At 38.3% G+C, this 16,758-nt stretch overlaps 1 protein-coding gene across 7 annotated transcripts in view; it reads right to left on the reverse strand.

Moving 5' to 3' along the window:
• Positions 1-2,066: 2,066 nt before the first annotated feature.
• Positions 2,067-16,758, reverse strand: part of CLOCK (clock circadian regulator) — a 65,660-nt gene continuing 50,968 nt past the window's right edge. For 5 of the 7 annotated variants that reach the window (XM_065836500.2, XM_065836498.2, XM_071807527.1 and 2 more), the window contains 8 exons: positions 16,349-16,490; positions 15,849-15,949; positions 14,881-14,970; positions 13,867-14,025; positions 11,723-11,929; positions 10,314-10,522; positions 9,656-9,920; positions 2,067-7,546 (listed from right to left, as the gene is read on the reverse strand). In XM_065836500.2, the coding sequence (XP_065692572.1) occupies positions 7,367-7,546; positions 9,656-9,920; positions 10,314-10,522; positions 11,723-11,929; positions 13,867-14,025; positions 14,881-14,970; positions 15,849-15,949; positions 16,349-16,490 (1,353 nt within the window). In that variant the 3' untranslated portion in view covers positions 2,067-7,366. The remainder of the gene's footprint in view (positions 7,547-9,655; positions 9,921-10,313; positions 10,523-11,722; positions 11,930-13,866; positions 14,026-14,880; positions 14,971-15,848; positions 15,950-16,348; positions 16,491-16,758) is intronic. The other 2 variants (XM_065836503.2, XM_071807531.1) reach the window with 2 other exon arrangements.

The following is a 16,758-nucleotide window of genomic DNA, read 5'->3' on the forward strand; positions in this document are numbered from 1 at the left end:
CTGGCCATCCTGCAGCTCTCCTGCTGCGGTGAGATGCAGCAGATGTCAGTCGCTGCCAAAGGAACCATCACAGCAGTGTGTAGTGCGGGAGTTTGCATCTCTGACTGCGTGTGAACACAGCAGAGGGGTAGAGGCACACAGTGCCTGGAACTGCTCAGTGCCAGGCAACAGGAACAAAATGGAGACGGTGATGGTCCCTTCTACTGGGGTGGAAAAAAACCCAAATCTCACATCAACTGAGAAAGATCTTGTGCTTGTTATTTTCAAAAGTGCCTGTTTCCAATGCGTAGGTAAAGCCTGTCCCATTCCATCCTATCTGGCAAAGTGCAGTAAGCAAAGATTAAGGTAAACTTATAATCTTGGGTCTTTCCAGGACAAAGATTTCAAAGGAAACCGCATGAACCAGAGCACAGGTGCAGTTCACCAGCAAGCCTGCTCCTCTAGGGTGATGCAGATAGGAGTTTATGTGCTGGCCTGGTGGCTTTGAGCCAGCTTAGTCAGATTCCGAGACTAAAGGTGGAAGTTGGTGATGAGCTCTGTGCGGCCCGTGCTGTCAGGGGCAGCGGCTGCCTCACAGGCTGCAGCTCCAGCCCTGGGCAGGCTGTGCAGCGGCTGGAACGCTGCCACCACATCCACCTGTGTGCTTGTGCAACACCACTCGAGAAAAGGGGTTGGTGGCTGAGCCTCCCTACCTGTTAGTCCCAGGTTTTGTATATTAAAATAAAGTTCTTGAGTGAAGAGAATCAGGCAGTTTCATCCTAATATGATCCAAGTTATCTTTGATTTCCAGGGACATGGAAATTGTGAAGGCACTTGCTGCACTGACACGGCCTTTTTCCACTGATATCCTCATACAGTCCCTGGAGCCAGTGCCCTTGGCAAATCACAGCCACAGGCTTTTGCTAATATAGATACAGGGGACTTTTAACCTGCAGCACTTTCAGTTTGTATGTGGCACGTGTTATAGATGTGTATTTCTTCTGGATGATTTAAATTTACTTCCCAAATGAAAATATAGGTGCATAAGAGACTGTATGCTACAGCAAAGGCAAGTAAGAAGGTAGAAATTTTTGTTATTGTATGTTACCCTTGAACAGCTGAAATCTTCTGGAATTTATTAATGTATCACTAATGCCTGAGACTCAGAAGTGCAACTAACCTTTGGATTGCTAATCTTTACAAGCTGCATTCTCACATAAGCACCGTTTTTGTCTCTGACTTTGCAAAATGCCATTGAACAGCATTGCTTCAGGTGGGGCAGCAATTAGAATTACAGCTCCTCTTCTTGATAAGCTTATGGAAAAGTATACTGCTGTTTCCAAAATTCAAGAAAACCGATAATCTTGCTTGCTACATGCTATCCATCTTACTGCTGGTGGGTATTAACAGCTTATTACTGTAGCACTTCTCCAGCAAATTTTATGGCATCTAGAAGTCACACAGAGTTGGACAGATACCATTGAATTCCCAAAGGCAGACTATCTTCACAAAGGCATCTAGTGGGAGATTACAGAAAGAACTGCAGGCTGTAAAAATGGCTAAGTGTATTTTCCGTTTTCTCCAGGTATTCAGCTTTGATTACAGGATTTCCTTGAACATTTGATTAATTTCAAGTTACTAATGTTCACACCTGGCTCAGTGGAAAAGGCTGAGGGGAAAGGGTCAGACCACGCTGACACGTCACTGTCCTCTCAGCTGGACGTGAGTCTGCATGTCCCTTCCCAGTGGCGCAGCCACTCTCTACTGCTTTAAGAATATTATTCCTTGGGAGTTCCCCAGCAGAAGAAACACCCAGGAGGGGAGGTGAAGGGATTGAGGGTGCTTTGCTGCACCAGAAAGTGAGGGCAGAGCTGTGCTGGACCCGCTCTCCTTGCCCCACCACCTGGGGAGAACAGGGACTGGATGCACCAAGATCTAACAGCAGTTTGAAGTTGTGCACGTTCAAACAAGTGCTGCGTGAGTAAACTCCGAGGCAGTAATGAAAATACACAAATCAAAGGTCTCTAGCCTTTAGAGTGGGGCATCAATTTATAAAGAGATACAGAGAGAAGGCAAGAAAAAAAAAATACAGTTTGCATTTTTACTGAAATCTCACAAGTCATTTGTCTGGGTAGGGGGAGAAGATAAAATCGACACCAAGCAACTTGTCACAAGTGGGTTCTGTGGGTGGGGGAGAAAGTGCCTTTGTTACAGTCATGGGAAGGGCGAGCGCACTTCACTGTGAAACTCGGATAAAATTGACATCAAGCAACTGAAAGAAAAAAAAAACCTCTAGAACCTCAGAAGCTACAAAAAGCAAAATTTAAAATTAGTTACATTTATTCAGTTAAAAAATTGACAGTTAGTAATGGTCACATGAACACCAGGGAACTGTATCTACATTTCCTGACGTCAATATGAGCGACACTAGGGTTTTTCTGTTTGTTTTCTTTTACTTATACAAATCTAATGCCAGTTAAAAAAATACAAAACAAAACTGAAACCCAAGACACTGTGAAATCAACACTGCTTAAAAACTCAAAATTCAATCTGATATATTTGAAAATAAATAATTTTTACCTTTCTTGTTAAAAAAAGACAACTCACCAACTGCTTTCAAAGCAGGAACATCTTTAAGACCATTCCCAGAAGCGTTTCATAAATAGTTACCCACTGATTGTCTATTAATGCAGCATCTCTCAGTCTCAGCTGGGGTCTCTATATTAGGCCATATACAGTATTTTGTTCAGACACAGTGTTTTGTTTTGCGTTGGTACCCCCTTCCCCCCATTTTTATTTAGGTACAATTTCTTTGAATACAGCACATCATGCTGGCAAAAATCATGCAGATGACATAGCATGAAGCATAGCAGAGCTTAAAATCACCTCTTTAAAAAAAAAAGACAAGGAATGTAGTGTTACAAATCATGATAATGAAAAAGCAACTATCCAGTCTCACGGACAACCAAGACAATTTCAAATGTTCTCTCACATTTGTCTCATCTACTAAGATTTGTTTAAATGTCTTTTTAAATCCAAATTCACTTAATTGTCTTCAACCTTTTCCACCAGGGATAAGTAAAAAAATAAAAGGTTAATTATTAAAACTAGTCTCTTTTCCCTTTTAATCAAAATAACCATTTCCAGCCCTCTGACTGTACATCTAATTTTAATAATGATTTCAAATAGAGAAACTTATGAATCTGACATGTTTGACACCATTTCCTGATGCCACAACATTTAAAACACTCATAACAATACCTGGGTTAAATCTGCGAAAATATAAACGGTTCTTGAATCAACTTCCAACATTTGAAAAAGGCCACATCTTTAAACCTTCAGAACATTTTCACACACATTATAATCCTAAGGGACACTTAGAATTATTGAGCAGGCAAATGAGCCTCCAGATGATTCTCTCTCATAGGCAACTGTGCAACTTAAAAAGTCTCCTTCCAAGGACACCACCATCCCTGGCCACATAAAACACAAAGCCAACTGCTTTTAGTAGCCTTCTTAATCTTGCACTTTGAGCCTCAAAGGATCACCGTACTAAAGAGGCATTTTCCAGAAATGTCTCTCTTGACAGTTTTGTGCATGTTATTCCTCGATGCCCCCCCCTTTTTAATAGTTTCACTGACTAAAGAAATAAACTGTTTTTCAAATAGTCTTTTCAGTAAAGTGCTTGTTATTACTCAAAAAAAAAAAAAGTGCTATTTGAATCTTAAGATAATTTCTTTTCCTGTGAAAAACTGCCTGATATAACTTTATTTATTTTTACATAAAGCTGAAATGAAACCTACCTCTTGTAAGGATACTGGCTTACTAATTTTGGTGTTTGGCAGTAGGCAAGATGCCCACAGAGGTGGTGACAAACTGGAACCACAGTACAGAAGGTAAACCCTCTAGGTGAAATGGAAGGCATATGGAGAGCTCCTACTAGAATCCTTTCATATTTATATACAAATATAATATATATTAAATAGAAATATAAAAATAGCTCTATTCTTTTTCTCTGAAGTTATCCTAGAAGCTTTTCTTCAAATCCTCACCCATCGCAGGCAAACAATGTCTGTCTCCTAAACTCCATCCTCTCTTCCACTCCATAATGTACCACCAGCCCATTTCTTCATAAATACAATCGTCTCCTACCAGGCTCCTTAAAGTTCCATAACGTTTACGCTCCAGAACCTGCAGCATCACAGCATCCGTCATCATGCTCTTTACTAGGATGTTGCAAATAAGCCTACGGCTATAGTAAACGAGTCGAGCAGAAGCAAAAGGCTGATGAAGAAAGAGGCAATAGCCTGGTCCTCTTGCCACTGAAAATCGAGGACAGCTCAGCAATTGATTCAGCAAGAGGGGAAGCTGCAGACCCTTTAAAAATACCGTTTTTAGTCATGAGCTGTGAAACAAAGCATCTGCATCTTTGCACAGAATCTGGACAAAGTTCTACATACTTGCTTTGCTAAAAAACTTGCCTGATTCATGGCAGGAATTTTTCAAATATGTGTTATATTTTTCCAGTTTCTTTGAATTTCCCCATCTCCTATACTTTTTTCTCTACTAGCTGGTAGTTCTGTAATTGAATGACCTCTCTCTGAGGTTACAAAAAGCCTCTTGATCAAAGTGTACACTTCTGTCACTGTCTTTCAGCAGCCACGCTACTGCCCTCATCTCATTTCTCTCTCACCAAGTTTAGCCTTTTTAGCCACAGACCCAGAGCAGCACACCAGAGTGTTTGGGAAGGCAGACATGGGAAGAGAAGTTTAAACGAAGCTTTATATGAAAAGCTGCCTCATTAAGCGTCTGGCTGGTATCTCTATTTTCTGGAATTCTGAGTATAATAGCTTGATATACCTATTTTATCACTATTGACTAGTTCTAACAGCACTATTAAAGCTCTCCCAGTTTTCTTTTTTAGTGCTATATTACTGTAATTGGTTAAAAAAGTCTAACCTATTTTCCATTAAGCAAAAGTACTGACAGCACAGACCTCCAGTCAACGCAGCTTAATTTAGAAACAGGTGGAATGGCGTGGTAGGGACGGTAGAGCAAGGCAGGATTTCTTTACATGGAACTTTACAGAAACAGGTTTCTGACCACTATTCCAGCCCAGACAAAGCCAGAAATCCCTTTAAGGAAGGGAAAGTGTTCCTTGCTATGTTTGGTATTGGCATCTGTTCCTTGCTCCAGAGGTTGCAAGAAGCTTCTTGGAGCAGCAAGCAATCTGCTTCTCTTTGGTACTGTGCTTCTCACACTCTCCCTTCCTTGTGACTACTGTGCTTTTTGGTGCCAAACTCTTGCTTTGTAACTGGGGAAAAACAAAGATCTAATGGTGGGACACGTGCAGAGGCAACGGTGAGCCTCAAAACAGATACACAACCAACTCTGTCAAATGCTCGGCTAAACTGGTTTGGTTCACCCAGTAATACAATCAAACTGCTTCATAGTACAAAATAATCCATCACCATTTGGTTACATTCATTCTACTCCTCCTCAGTATTCAAGATTAATCCAGCTTTCTCTCCCTAGTACTAATTTTAACTGCTTTTACTGGTTTTGTTTTTAATTATCAGATCTATCAGCATTTATTAATTTTCCTCTGAAGTTCTTGTTTCCACAAACTAGTACCATAAAAACCTACTGAACGTTTACTTAAAATAGCACATCATGTCTGTTGGAACTTTTTATTTTCTTTATAAAGTAAAGTTGCCTTCTGAAGTCTTAGTTCAGTGATATCTGTAAATCAATAGCCTGGTAGTGTTAAATGCAATCATGATCTCCCCCAAGATACACCTTAAACGCTATGAAAATTATTTTTAAAAAACAACCAAACAAAATAACCACAAAAAACCCCTGCAAAACAACCAAATACTAGAACAAAAAAAAAAAATCAGCTTACCATTCCTTCCTCCTGCAAAAGGGGTAATCTATACTTCTAGATATTTCGATCATTTAAGAATATTACCTTCAAGGTCTGAGATTTTAGAGGCTCCTCTGTTTCTGGCTAGTGTTTAAGGGGAGAGTACCACTCAAAAATGCTCACGGTCTCAAATCAGACCATTGTTAAAATCAACACGATACAGAAATATCTATGAAGCAGATACACAAGTTTGGTTGACAATGTACTAAGACTTCAAAATTGAAAATGGTTACAGATTCAAGACATTGTAATTCAAGATGTTTAACATTATCACCTGAATTAAAATCAAGGCACTATGGGTTTTGTTGTTGTTAAAATGACCCTGAATTAGTTCTGACTAATTTTTGAAGGAGAATAAAAAGATTCCAACATATTTTAACAAGTTACAATTCTCACCACAGAGAAAGTGGTTAAAAAGTGCCCAAAAGGTTATTAAATGTAAATATATTTTTGTGCAAATTACTCCTATAACTGAAACATTCTTGAAAATCACTGTCATTTTTTTAAACCTTTTACATAAATATTTCCGACTATGAACTATATCAAAAGATAGCTTTGGGGAATAAAATTCCTAACCATCCACAAGAAAGCAGTGCAAATTCCTATTTTTCAAATAAAACAATGAATTAATTATGAAATGATGGATGATATTCATGAATCTGAACCCTGATGCATGATCACCAGTTCAAACAGCTTCATCAATAATTTAACCTCGAGAAGTCAACTAACCAACACACTACACCTCACCGAACAAACCCTGACATCACAGACAAAGCACAAACAAGAGACTTGTGCCCACATTAAGGGTGAAAATAATGATGCATCATGTTGTAAACAAAAGGGTAGAACAGAGGAAAACATTAGTCTGAGTATGGCGTGAGAATTTAGGGAAACATATTCAAACCTACAAATAACAGATTACATTTTCATGCATCATATAAAATATTTTGCTCTTTCTCCTTTTATGCAGACATATACACAATATATTACAGCATCTGTACAACAGAGAACCGGATTTCACACAACATTTTCAAAATATTTACTGTCCCATAATCATCTGAAAAAAATTAGATGGTTTTTGGACTATATTCCTGGCATTTTTTTTCTGCTAATTCAAACAATTGCTCCATGTCCATTTTAATACTTTTAAAATGTACAGGATTGATAAAAATACCAATATTTTCAGCATCCTTCTCATTTCAGTCACATTTTGAGATTTCACCTGGACAAATTAACACATGGCAGCAAATTCTTTAGAACACAGAAACTGGGGCAACTATCAAAGTTGGCCATGTCCCTGTCACCATAATCTTGTGGCTTTTCTTAACAAATTCCAGAAGTTAGATCTCAACACCGTTGTGTCAGAAAGCCTTGGTACTGCTACCTCCGTAGCCTCAGTGCAACTCCTTGTGGAGCAGCCTCCTCCTGATAGTTGGCTTCAACGAGAGGCCAAGCCCCACACTACTGTGGCTGAACTTTGGAAGGATCAGTCATCTTGTCAGTTCTGTGTCGCGGAAGTTGCTGCTGCTGCTGAGACTGATGCTGCTGGTGGTGCGACTGAGTAAAAGTGCTTTGCTGTAGTGGGAAAGCAGCAGAGAGGATGAGCTGAGCTGACTGATTTCCGTGAAGTAACCTGGATGTCTAAAACATGCAAATAGGAAAAGATTATTTTTCCTGCTGCTCTGAGAAACACAGGCCTAGATGCTTTTTAACTTTTCACAAGGGTTCAATCAAAATAAGCTGAGCAAACAATGCAAAGATTAGTTCATACTAATAAAGTTAATTAGACCATCTGACCAATTAATAAAGCAGCTGTAACTGATCTTTGTAATTTCCCATGACAATGGGTAGGAACACATGGCAATTTGTCTCAATTTCAAACCACAAGAGCATAACAGGGCATAAGGAATCTATTTGAACAAGTGCAGGTGGCTGTCACTGCCGCCAAATGAAAAACCAATGCATGACTTGGCACAGTCCCCTTTGAAGGGGATTAATTACTATTGGAAACTGTACTTAGTTTTAATATTAATTTTCATGGAACCAAAAGGTGACGGTTACTGAAGAAAAGCAATGAAGCATGGGTACAAATGCACTTGGAAACCTCCATCCAGAAAACACATTCTGCAGCAGAAAGTAAACTACTTCACCTGCTGCACCCACAGCATCAGACTGTGCGAAACCCCAGCACACAGAGGCAGGAAAAGTACTGTTCCTTTTCTCCACTTTCAATCAGCATTTTCTTCACTTCAAATTCCAGCACTTAAATAGTTTGTATTAAAAATACTAAGCTTCTGCCTAGAAAGAAATCCTAGGACAGAAACAGAGCTTTGGAGATATTTCTTTTTCACAAGTCATGTGTTCTTCACCAGAATTAAGTCCAAATCGTACAAACTTTTTAATTTAGAAACAGAGCTACAGACATTAGCAACCTGCTAAACAGTACTGTTGTTACAGTATCTGTCTGAGTTGTCAGTGAACACATTCAAATCTGCACTCTGGTTTAATTCAGTTCAAGAGTCTCCCACTACATAAATGAGTGCTGAAATTCAAATCAATAGGCATTTTTCAGTTCTCTTTTTGAGAGGCAACTTGCAGGTGAAAAGCCTTTGCCTGACACATGACTGAAATTGGTATGTTTCCATGAAAGACTTCTTCAACAAGTCAGTATTTTCTATCAGCGACCTAATGAAAGAAAATTTTACTCAGCCCTAAATAGAACTGTAACCACTCCTTGTGCATATAAATGTAGGTTAAGCCTCCAAGTACTTACTGCATTTGTATATATTCCACCTAAGCACAGGGTCTCTCATTTAGTGCAAGTGGGAGATCACACATAGTAAGAAGGAAGAAATACTTGCAAAATAAGGGTTTTTAATTATGTGTACTGTGAAAGAATAAGAAAAGCAATTACATTCCTAGTGTAGATAAAGAATGTTAAGAATGTGCACAAACTTTATTGTGATAGTTACATGGACTTTATCTTTCTTTGGAGAAGGCAACATCAGAGGCCCAATTAAGATTTTTCAACCCATGCCTTCCTGAAGGCAGTTCTTCGCTATTGTTCCAGCTACCACTACATCTTCCCCCATAGCATCACCTGCTGGGTGAGCTACGTGCCACCCATTAACTGGAGTTAACATATGGCGGCAGTTTTCCCCATCAATTCTTCCTACCTTCTGGTTATTTTCTTTTCAAGATTTCCTATCTCTAAGCCCCTCGGGTTTTGCCTTCCTTCTCTTTTGATCCAATCTCCTTTCTCTGCTAAACCAAGGTTTTTCAGGACTTCCTGCTTACAAGGTTACTTGCTGCTCAGCCTCCCCTGTAGCCTGGACAGATGTTCATGCCTCATGTCTTGCTCTGGGCTTTGTGCTGCTTTCCAGACCAACGAACTCTGTTTGATATCACCTCTCATAGCTTCTTGCATTAATATGTGAATGCAAAGAAAATACAGGCTGTTTTAAAGGGAAATGTCTGTTTCTTCATCCCATGCTCAATCAAAAGCAGCAGTTCAAAGGGAAGAGGATATAAAATAGGACAAAGCATAGAGTCAAACTGCAGGAAAGACCACCACTCCTTTAATTAGCAATATTTTAGAGAAAGGCTACAGAATAAACTTATCTCATGCATCAGCCTTGTTCATACATTACTATTTTTATCGCTCAGTTTTCAGATAAAGCACCTCTAGGACATGCCACGAAGGCTGAAAGTGTCAGGACTTGGAAAAATTTGTCGAGAACGCTGCATTACCTGTAGGAACTGCTGAGGGTGCTGGGTCAGCTGTGGCTGAGCTGGTTGCTGAGCTGTGGTGAGCTGCTGCTGATGGTCTGGCTGACTTGGCTGCTGCTGCTGCTGTTGCGTTACTGACAAAGTCTGTGGCTGCTGCTGTTGGGCAGCAAAAGTGGGATAAGCTGTCACCACCTGTCCCATAAACATAGTACTTGGTACCATTACTGCTCCACATGCTACCGGGGCTGTGACAAGTTTTGTTACAAGTTGCTGACCTTGAGAAAATCTGTTAATGGAAAAAGACATTTGGAGACTTTTTAGGAAAAACAAAACAAAACAAAACAAAAAACACAAAAAAACCCCACAAAGAAACAACAACAACAACAAAACCAACAACAACAAAAAAAACAACAAAAAAAAACACACCACCACAAAACACCACAACAAACCACAAAAAAACACACCAAAAAACAAGCACCAAGTGCACTGGAGAAACACACATGTCAACTTCATACTTTGATATAACAACATGGGTTTTGACACCTTAGCTTTGGCAAAGTTTAGTCTATATAGTTAAAATAGTAAATCACATTAATTTTTCCATGCTACTTTAGCTCCTTTTGTATATGATGCAGCTATGTATAAGCAAGTCATCTGAATATTGGTCTTGAAGATTTACCTGATTTGCCTGTCCTGTGTAAAAGTGGTTACTGCAGCAGCATTCTGGTTATTGTTCTGTGGTAAGCTGGAAGGAACCTGGACCACATTTCCTGTTGTTGGCTGAGAAATCACCATAGTGTTATACAAAGGTGCCGAGACTGTGTTCTGTGACTGACTGGCAAGAGAAGACTGTTGATTGTGTCCACTTAGTACATTTTGTTGATTATGCTGAAAAGAAAAAATATTTTATGAAATAGTAATTTGAAAATAGCCAGGTACTACAGCTGCCCTCCTCACTGTCATTGCCCATAGTTTACAACTGCTAATATTTTCCTATTACAAATTAATTCTTTATTTACAGTACACAGCATTTCTACTGACTGGGGACTTGGAGAGGGGATGGGCCCTCTTAGATTAACCTCTTCTCCTCTTCAGGTTCATTTTTCAGTTACTTGTAAACTGTTTCTTCAAGATGCTGTTTTTTACTCCTTTGGCATTTCTGTGCCACACTTTAGACTAAAATGCACACACCACATCAATCAATTTATTACATGAAAATCTGGAACTAGCTCACTGCTGAGATGGTAACACTGTCCACCATTAGTCTGCCTCTTCACAAATCTCAGAAAGAGAATATGGAATTTGGATAGAAGGAGGAAGGTGACCACAGAGATCAGACATACAAGGAGCCTCCATGCACAAAATGGTCAAGCCCAACAGAAGTGTTCAGCTTGAAGAACAGGCTTCTATGAAGATATATATGACAGAGGACTTTGAAATGACATGTGACTGAGAAGATGAAAAGTGAATAGCTGCTCAATGTGTTTCCAGCATATGTGTATATGAGCTGGGTAGCAAGTTAAAAAAACAATCACATTTCACAGAAAGTAAAGCTGTAGAACTCATTACAAGATACTGTGGATTTCAAAACTTTACATGGAATCGAAAGAAACTGAATAAACTCATAGAACTATTACATTATAGATGTCATACACATCTGGCATCTGACTGACATTGCTGAAGAGTACAAAAGTCAACTGCAGGAGCACCAACATATGCTTGTCCTGGTCCAATGATTTTCTAGTTACTTGCTGTCTGGACACTGCGTTTCAAGCTGACCTAATACAAATTTCATGTTATGTGCTCTATGAACAGAAAATTCATAGACCTTCAACATAAGGCAAGCTAAACATTTTCTTGATACTGGTCTTTCAAAAAAGCTACTTGTTATTACTCACAGGCCTAAGTCTTAAAATAAAAACAAGATCTGAAATTGCATTATCAAGAACATATATGCATTTCAATTACAAAACTTGGAACACGAAGAAATCAAGATGACACGAAGGACATTGTTAAGAAAAAAATTTGGGAGGGGGATGTTATGGGAGCTACTGTTGTGTTCCAGCCAAATAAATAAGATAATGTTACCTGTGTTGCAGTATTCTGCAAAGGCTGTTGCTGTATCATGTGTGGAGTACTTATATGGCCTGTGTTCATCCCACTTTGCGTCTGATTAGTCTGAACAACTTGACCTTGCATGTTTATTGGCGTAAGCTGCTGAACATTTGAAGAATTTCCAGAAGCAAGCTGCACAGAACCAAAGTTGAGTCCAGAAGTTGATTGCTGCAAGAACATCTTAAAAAAAATCCACCTGTTAGCTTTTAAGAAAAATCTTAATTGTTCAACATCTTTTAGAGAAACTAAACTTAATTATTTTAAATCGATGTAAGATAGTGTTTCATCTTAGTTATTAGAGGTGTCGAAACAGCCTTGCAACCACCAAGAGCAAGAGACCAAACTCCCATGTAAGGTTGGTACTCAGACTCTACTGTAACTGATAAGAATCAGAATCCTGATTCCTAGAGCCCTAAACATCAAGGTTTAATATTTGTTCTTAAAGAAAAAGTACCATTTAGAGACTAACTTGTAATGTAGTCTACAACTGTCTAAAGACAAAATGTATTAGAGATCACATTTCTATTTGTAGGGTCTCTAGCAGTTAAACTAGTTCAAATGAAGAAAATCTCAGAATCGGTAGATCCAGGCATAGCATCAAGAACATAATCTTACTTGGCAATCAAGTAATCATAATGATTATAACTGAACATTCAGACTTTGTTGTAATAAGCTGAATTCAGCACAAAAAATGTTCGAGTCTTTACAAAAAGCGAGGCCCAAGACTGCAATGAGACAGAGTAATAAGGTAGAATGTAGATATTTTTCCACAGTTTCCACAGTCCTGAATAAATTCCACAGTGCATGGGAAAAGAATTGTGAATTTCTCCTGTTGAGGCATCTATAAGACAGTCTGCTGCTGGCAGGCTTACACTAGACACAATAAAACACTGACAATGGCACATGCCAGAAACTCCCACTCTTCAACAGAATCTAAGCACATACTCAATACTTCCAGGAAGTACTTTTTCTACTCTTTCTTCACAATCTATACTAAAAATATTTAGGTTATTTCCTTAAGGTGTATTTTAGTTTTCATAGAATCATAGAATAGTTTGGGTTGGAAGGGACCTTCAGAGGTCATCTAATCGAATCCCCGCAATCATCAGGGACATCTTCAACTAGATCAGGTTGCTCAGATCCCTGTCCAGCCTAGTCTTGAATGTCTCCAGGGATGGGGCATCTACCACCTCCCTGGGCAACCTGTGTCAGTAATTTAACACCCTCATTGTAAAAAATTTCTTCCTCATGTGTAGTCTGAATCTCACCTCCTTTAGTTTAAAACCATTACCCCATGTCCTATCATAACCCACTCTTTTAAGAAGTCTTTCCCCATCTTTCTTATAGGCTCCTTTTAAGTACTGAAAGGCCACAATAAGGTCTCCCCAGAGCCTTCTCCAAGCTGAAAACCCCCAGCTCTCTCAGCCTGTACGTTTCGGTGGTGTGGGGTTTTTTGGGGTCTGTGTGGTTTTTTGTTTGTTTGTTTATTTCATTTTTTGTTTTGTTTTTAACTAGAAAAACCCAATAGAGTAATTCTTTTCTTCCCAATGCAACTGCTGAAAAAAGAATAACAAAATTAGAAAAAAATATACTGGTTAAAATACAGGATAGTCAGCTGCCAGACTGAATGTAATGCATCCTCTAGATTTGTCTTTCTGGCTCAGTAACGTCTTCAGTATGCCATGCAAAGTAGGGCTTGTAGGAAGACCACAGCCAGATAGGACAGTCTAAGAAAGAAAAGCTAAGAATTTGACACCCTTGAGCTAAAAGGGGAACTAAATGCTTATCTTACATATTTTAGATGAATATTCTAATGGCTACAAAACTATGCAAGAAGTAACAACCACGGCATCCTTTCACATTTAGCTTCAGGCATAAGCTGGCTTGAGCCACTCAACATAGAAAAGACACACTGTGGCACTTCCAGATACATTCACAAGCAAAATGGCAGGTACTACAGGAACAGCCTCTTTGGGTGCTATGGATTTTAGGCATATTAAGTCCAGATGGCAGCTGACAGGGTGTATGGAGGATGACCTTGTGGAATTAACTAGCCAAGTATCTTTTTAGATCCCTAAATTCTCCACAGATCAAACCTGTAAGTTACACTTACTCACCTGGAGCCCTTGACCGTGGACAATTTGAAGCTGTTCTTGAATCTTACGCAACTCTTCCTGCTGTCGATGAATATTTGCCTCTATCATTCGTGTTCTTTGCTCTAGCTGGTCCTTTAGATGTTGCATAGCTCCTAATTGAGCTGAAAACTGAAACACAGGCTGTAGTGCAATTAATAAATTAAAAGCTGAGCAAAAATAATAACTTTTTATTTGCAAGCAGTAAATACACTCCTCCACAATAGCAAAGAAATTCAGCACTTCTTTTTAAACTGCTAATAATCATAATCTGAGAACAAATTCATCTGTATGAAAACGTCACAGAACTCACATTTAATTGGTGTATCAGAAATGGTGAATTAAAAAAAAAAAAAAAATCCATAGCAAAAGAAATTGACTGGCATCCAAATCGCCCAGACTCTACAAAAAGCCTTAACAACTGACATGGTACTGCAGATGCTAAAGATCTCTCAGGTTAAAAATTAGAATTGTACCTGTTTACAAAAAAAAAAAATCACCCAGAGCTAAAACATGTGCAAATAACTTGGGAACACCCTCAGTGTCAAACACAGAAACCATGTTTGCCACCTCTGTTCTTCCCTAGACATCTGCTATGGGCCACAAGTCAATTAACTCTCTGATACTTACATGCTGTCTATAGGACAGAGGTCTTTAGTTGGACCTGATACCACTGTTCATAGGCTGAGTTGTGTTACAAGCATATGTGTAGAAATTCACCAGCATAGTTGACAGATTGTTAAATTCATGTCCTAAAATATTTTATCTTAAATTGTGTTTACATCTGTGTTTCTAATGGCCAGGCTGAAAACTAGATCCACACAAGCAACACAAAGAAAAAAAATGAAGGGGAAGTGTCAAATTGGGGAATTCGCTCATTTCAAGAGAATAAAGTTAAAGTTGACTTTGGCACCAAATAACTCAATTTCTGAAAGACAAGTTAACCTTATATTCAGAACAAGACTGTTCAAAAAAATAATAAACCAACTTAATCCATACCTGGGACATGCCAGACTGGAGCTGTAAAGTTGCAGGCTGAGACATCGCTGGCTGTGTTACTGGTTGTCCAAGAGACTGGGAGCTTAAAGACTAGGATTTAAAAAGTTGTTCCGTAAATGGAAGAGAACGAACTTCATACTTGACAGGAAATACTTCTTTACATAGTGTCAATTCCAAAATAGCATCATATAATAAAAACAAGTAAATGTTTCCTGAAACATCTAACCTTAAATATTAGAGAATTAAGAACATAAGAACAATTGATTATATACATTTTGTATATATGTAATTTTTCCACCACTAAAAATATATAGAAGCAGTAGGTATGAGCAAGGAAAAACAGAAATTACAACTGTTTTAAAAGTCTTATTTGTAGTAAGGGAAAAACTTTTTCAACAAGTTTGGAAGTTGACACCTTTGATTTGTTCTTAAACTATCAGTTTTTAAAAATGCATACTTTAATAAGCATTCTATTTTTGAAGTGCATGTTATTAGTTTGACTGGAACAAGAGCACCAAGTACATGAAGCATGACATTTTCTCACATTACTAAGACTTCAGAAACAATGTAAGTATTCACTATTATTCTTAGACTCATAAATTTATATTAATTCTCTATAAGGACACACACAGCATTATGTTGGAAATTATAAATGTAAGTAACTACTTATCCACATATATGTACTAAAAATGCAGAATCATAGAAAGAAGTTATGTGTGAGTGAAAGCAGAGATTCATATACAATCTTGCAAACCCTAGTACCAAAAAATACTTATACGCTTAATTTTTGTATTTCCTTAAAATGTAGTATACTGAAGCTGCATGTTTATACAATTCTGACAGTCATGTATTACAAGTGCAAATATTAGCTTAAATTATTTGTTTTCAGAAGAAATAAAACAAAAGCTATATAGATTTAATAATACCTTTTAGAAGTGAATAACACTGATTAACTACAAAATTTTTACCTGACTACTCAAAGATGATCTTCTTTGTGCAGTCTTTTCATGACCAGATAAGCTTTGCCTTGGAGGAGTGCTAGTGTCCACTGTCATCTTAGTAGGTGTTGCTGACAATGTTCAGAGTTACAACAGAAAGAGACATGTTAATAGTAATCTCAATTCTGCAATGTAATATTCAAATCACAGGAAACTTTTCAAGAATAAAAAAAAAAAAGCTTAAGGCTTGGACTCTTTTTACCCTGACTATCCAATAATAATGCAATCTGATAGACTGAAACAAGGTGTTCTAGGGTCTGCTATTGAACCTATAGAAGCAGAAGTCACTATTTACAACCTTCGAAAATCTGAGTGGTCAGCAGGTCTCTGAATCATCAAAAAGGACATTTTCATTTGCACACTTCTCATAAAATGACGATTAACAGCTCATTATGCATTTAATTAAAGTAACTAAGACAGAGAAAGCCTTCCCTAGGAAGGAAATTCTATTTTCAACAGTTGGTGCTTACATGAATGATCCGATACTGCAGTATGTGAAGATTTTCTTGAACTCCTGGAGGAAGCAGAAGGTGTGGGGCTGGTATCAAACCTTTCCAGTGCTTCTTTGAGACTCACTGTGTTTATGTGATTGTCAGACCCAGAGTCCTGACTCTGAAGAGACACACAGAAACAACCACCATTTTATCCGATTTGGCACACAATGTACATTTTTTTAACAAATATCAAAGATTATCCTGTGTCTAATCAACCCCCCCTTACAGAGGTGACTCTGCAAAAGTAGTGGCCTGTTTGATATCTTTAAGCTCAGTTACCATTTGCAGCTTTTATCCTTGGAAAAGAAACAAAACCAAAGTCAAATGACCAAAATGCATGCAGATACAGGGCACAAACTGACTGTTGAGCTGACCACCTCCTCTAG

Source organism: Patagioenas fasciata, chromosome 4 (genome assembly GCF_037038585.1).
Source record: "Patagioenas fasciata isolate bPatFas1 chromosome 4, bPatFas1.hap1, whole genome shotgun sequence".
Taxonomy (NCBI): domain Eukaryota; kingdom Metazoa; phylum Chordata; class Aves; order Columbiformes; family Columbidae; genus Patagioenas; species Patagioenas fasciata.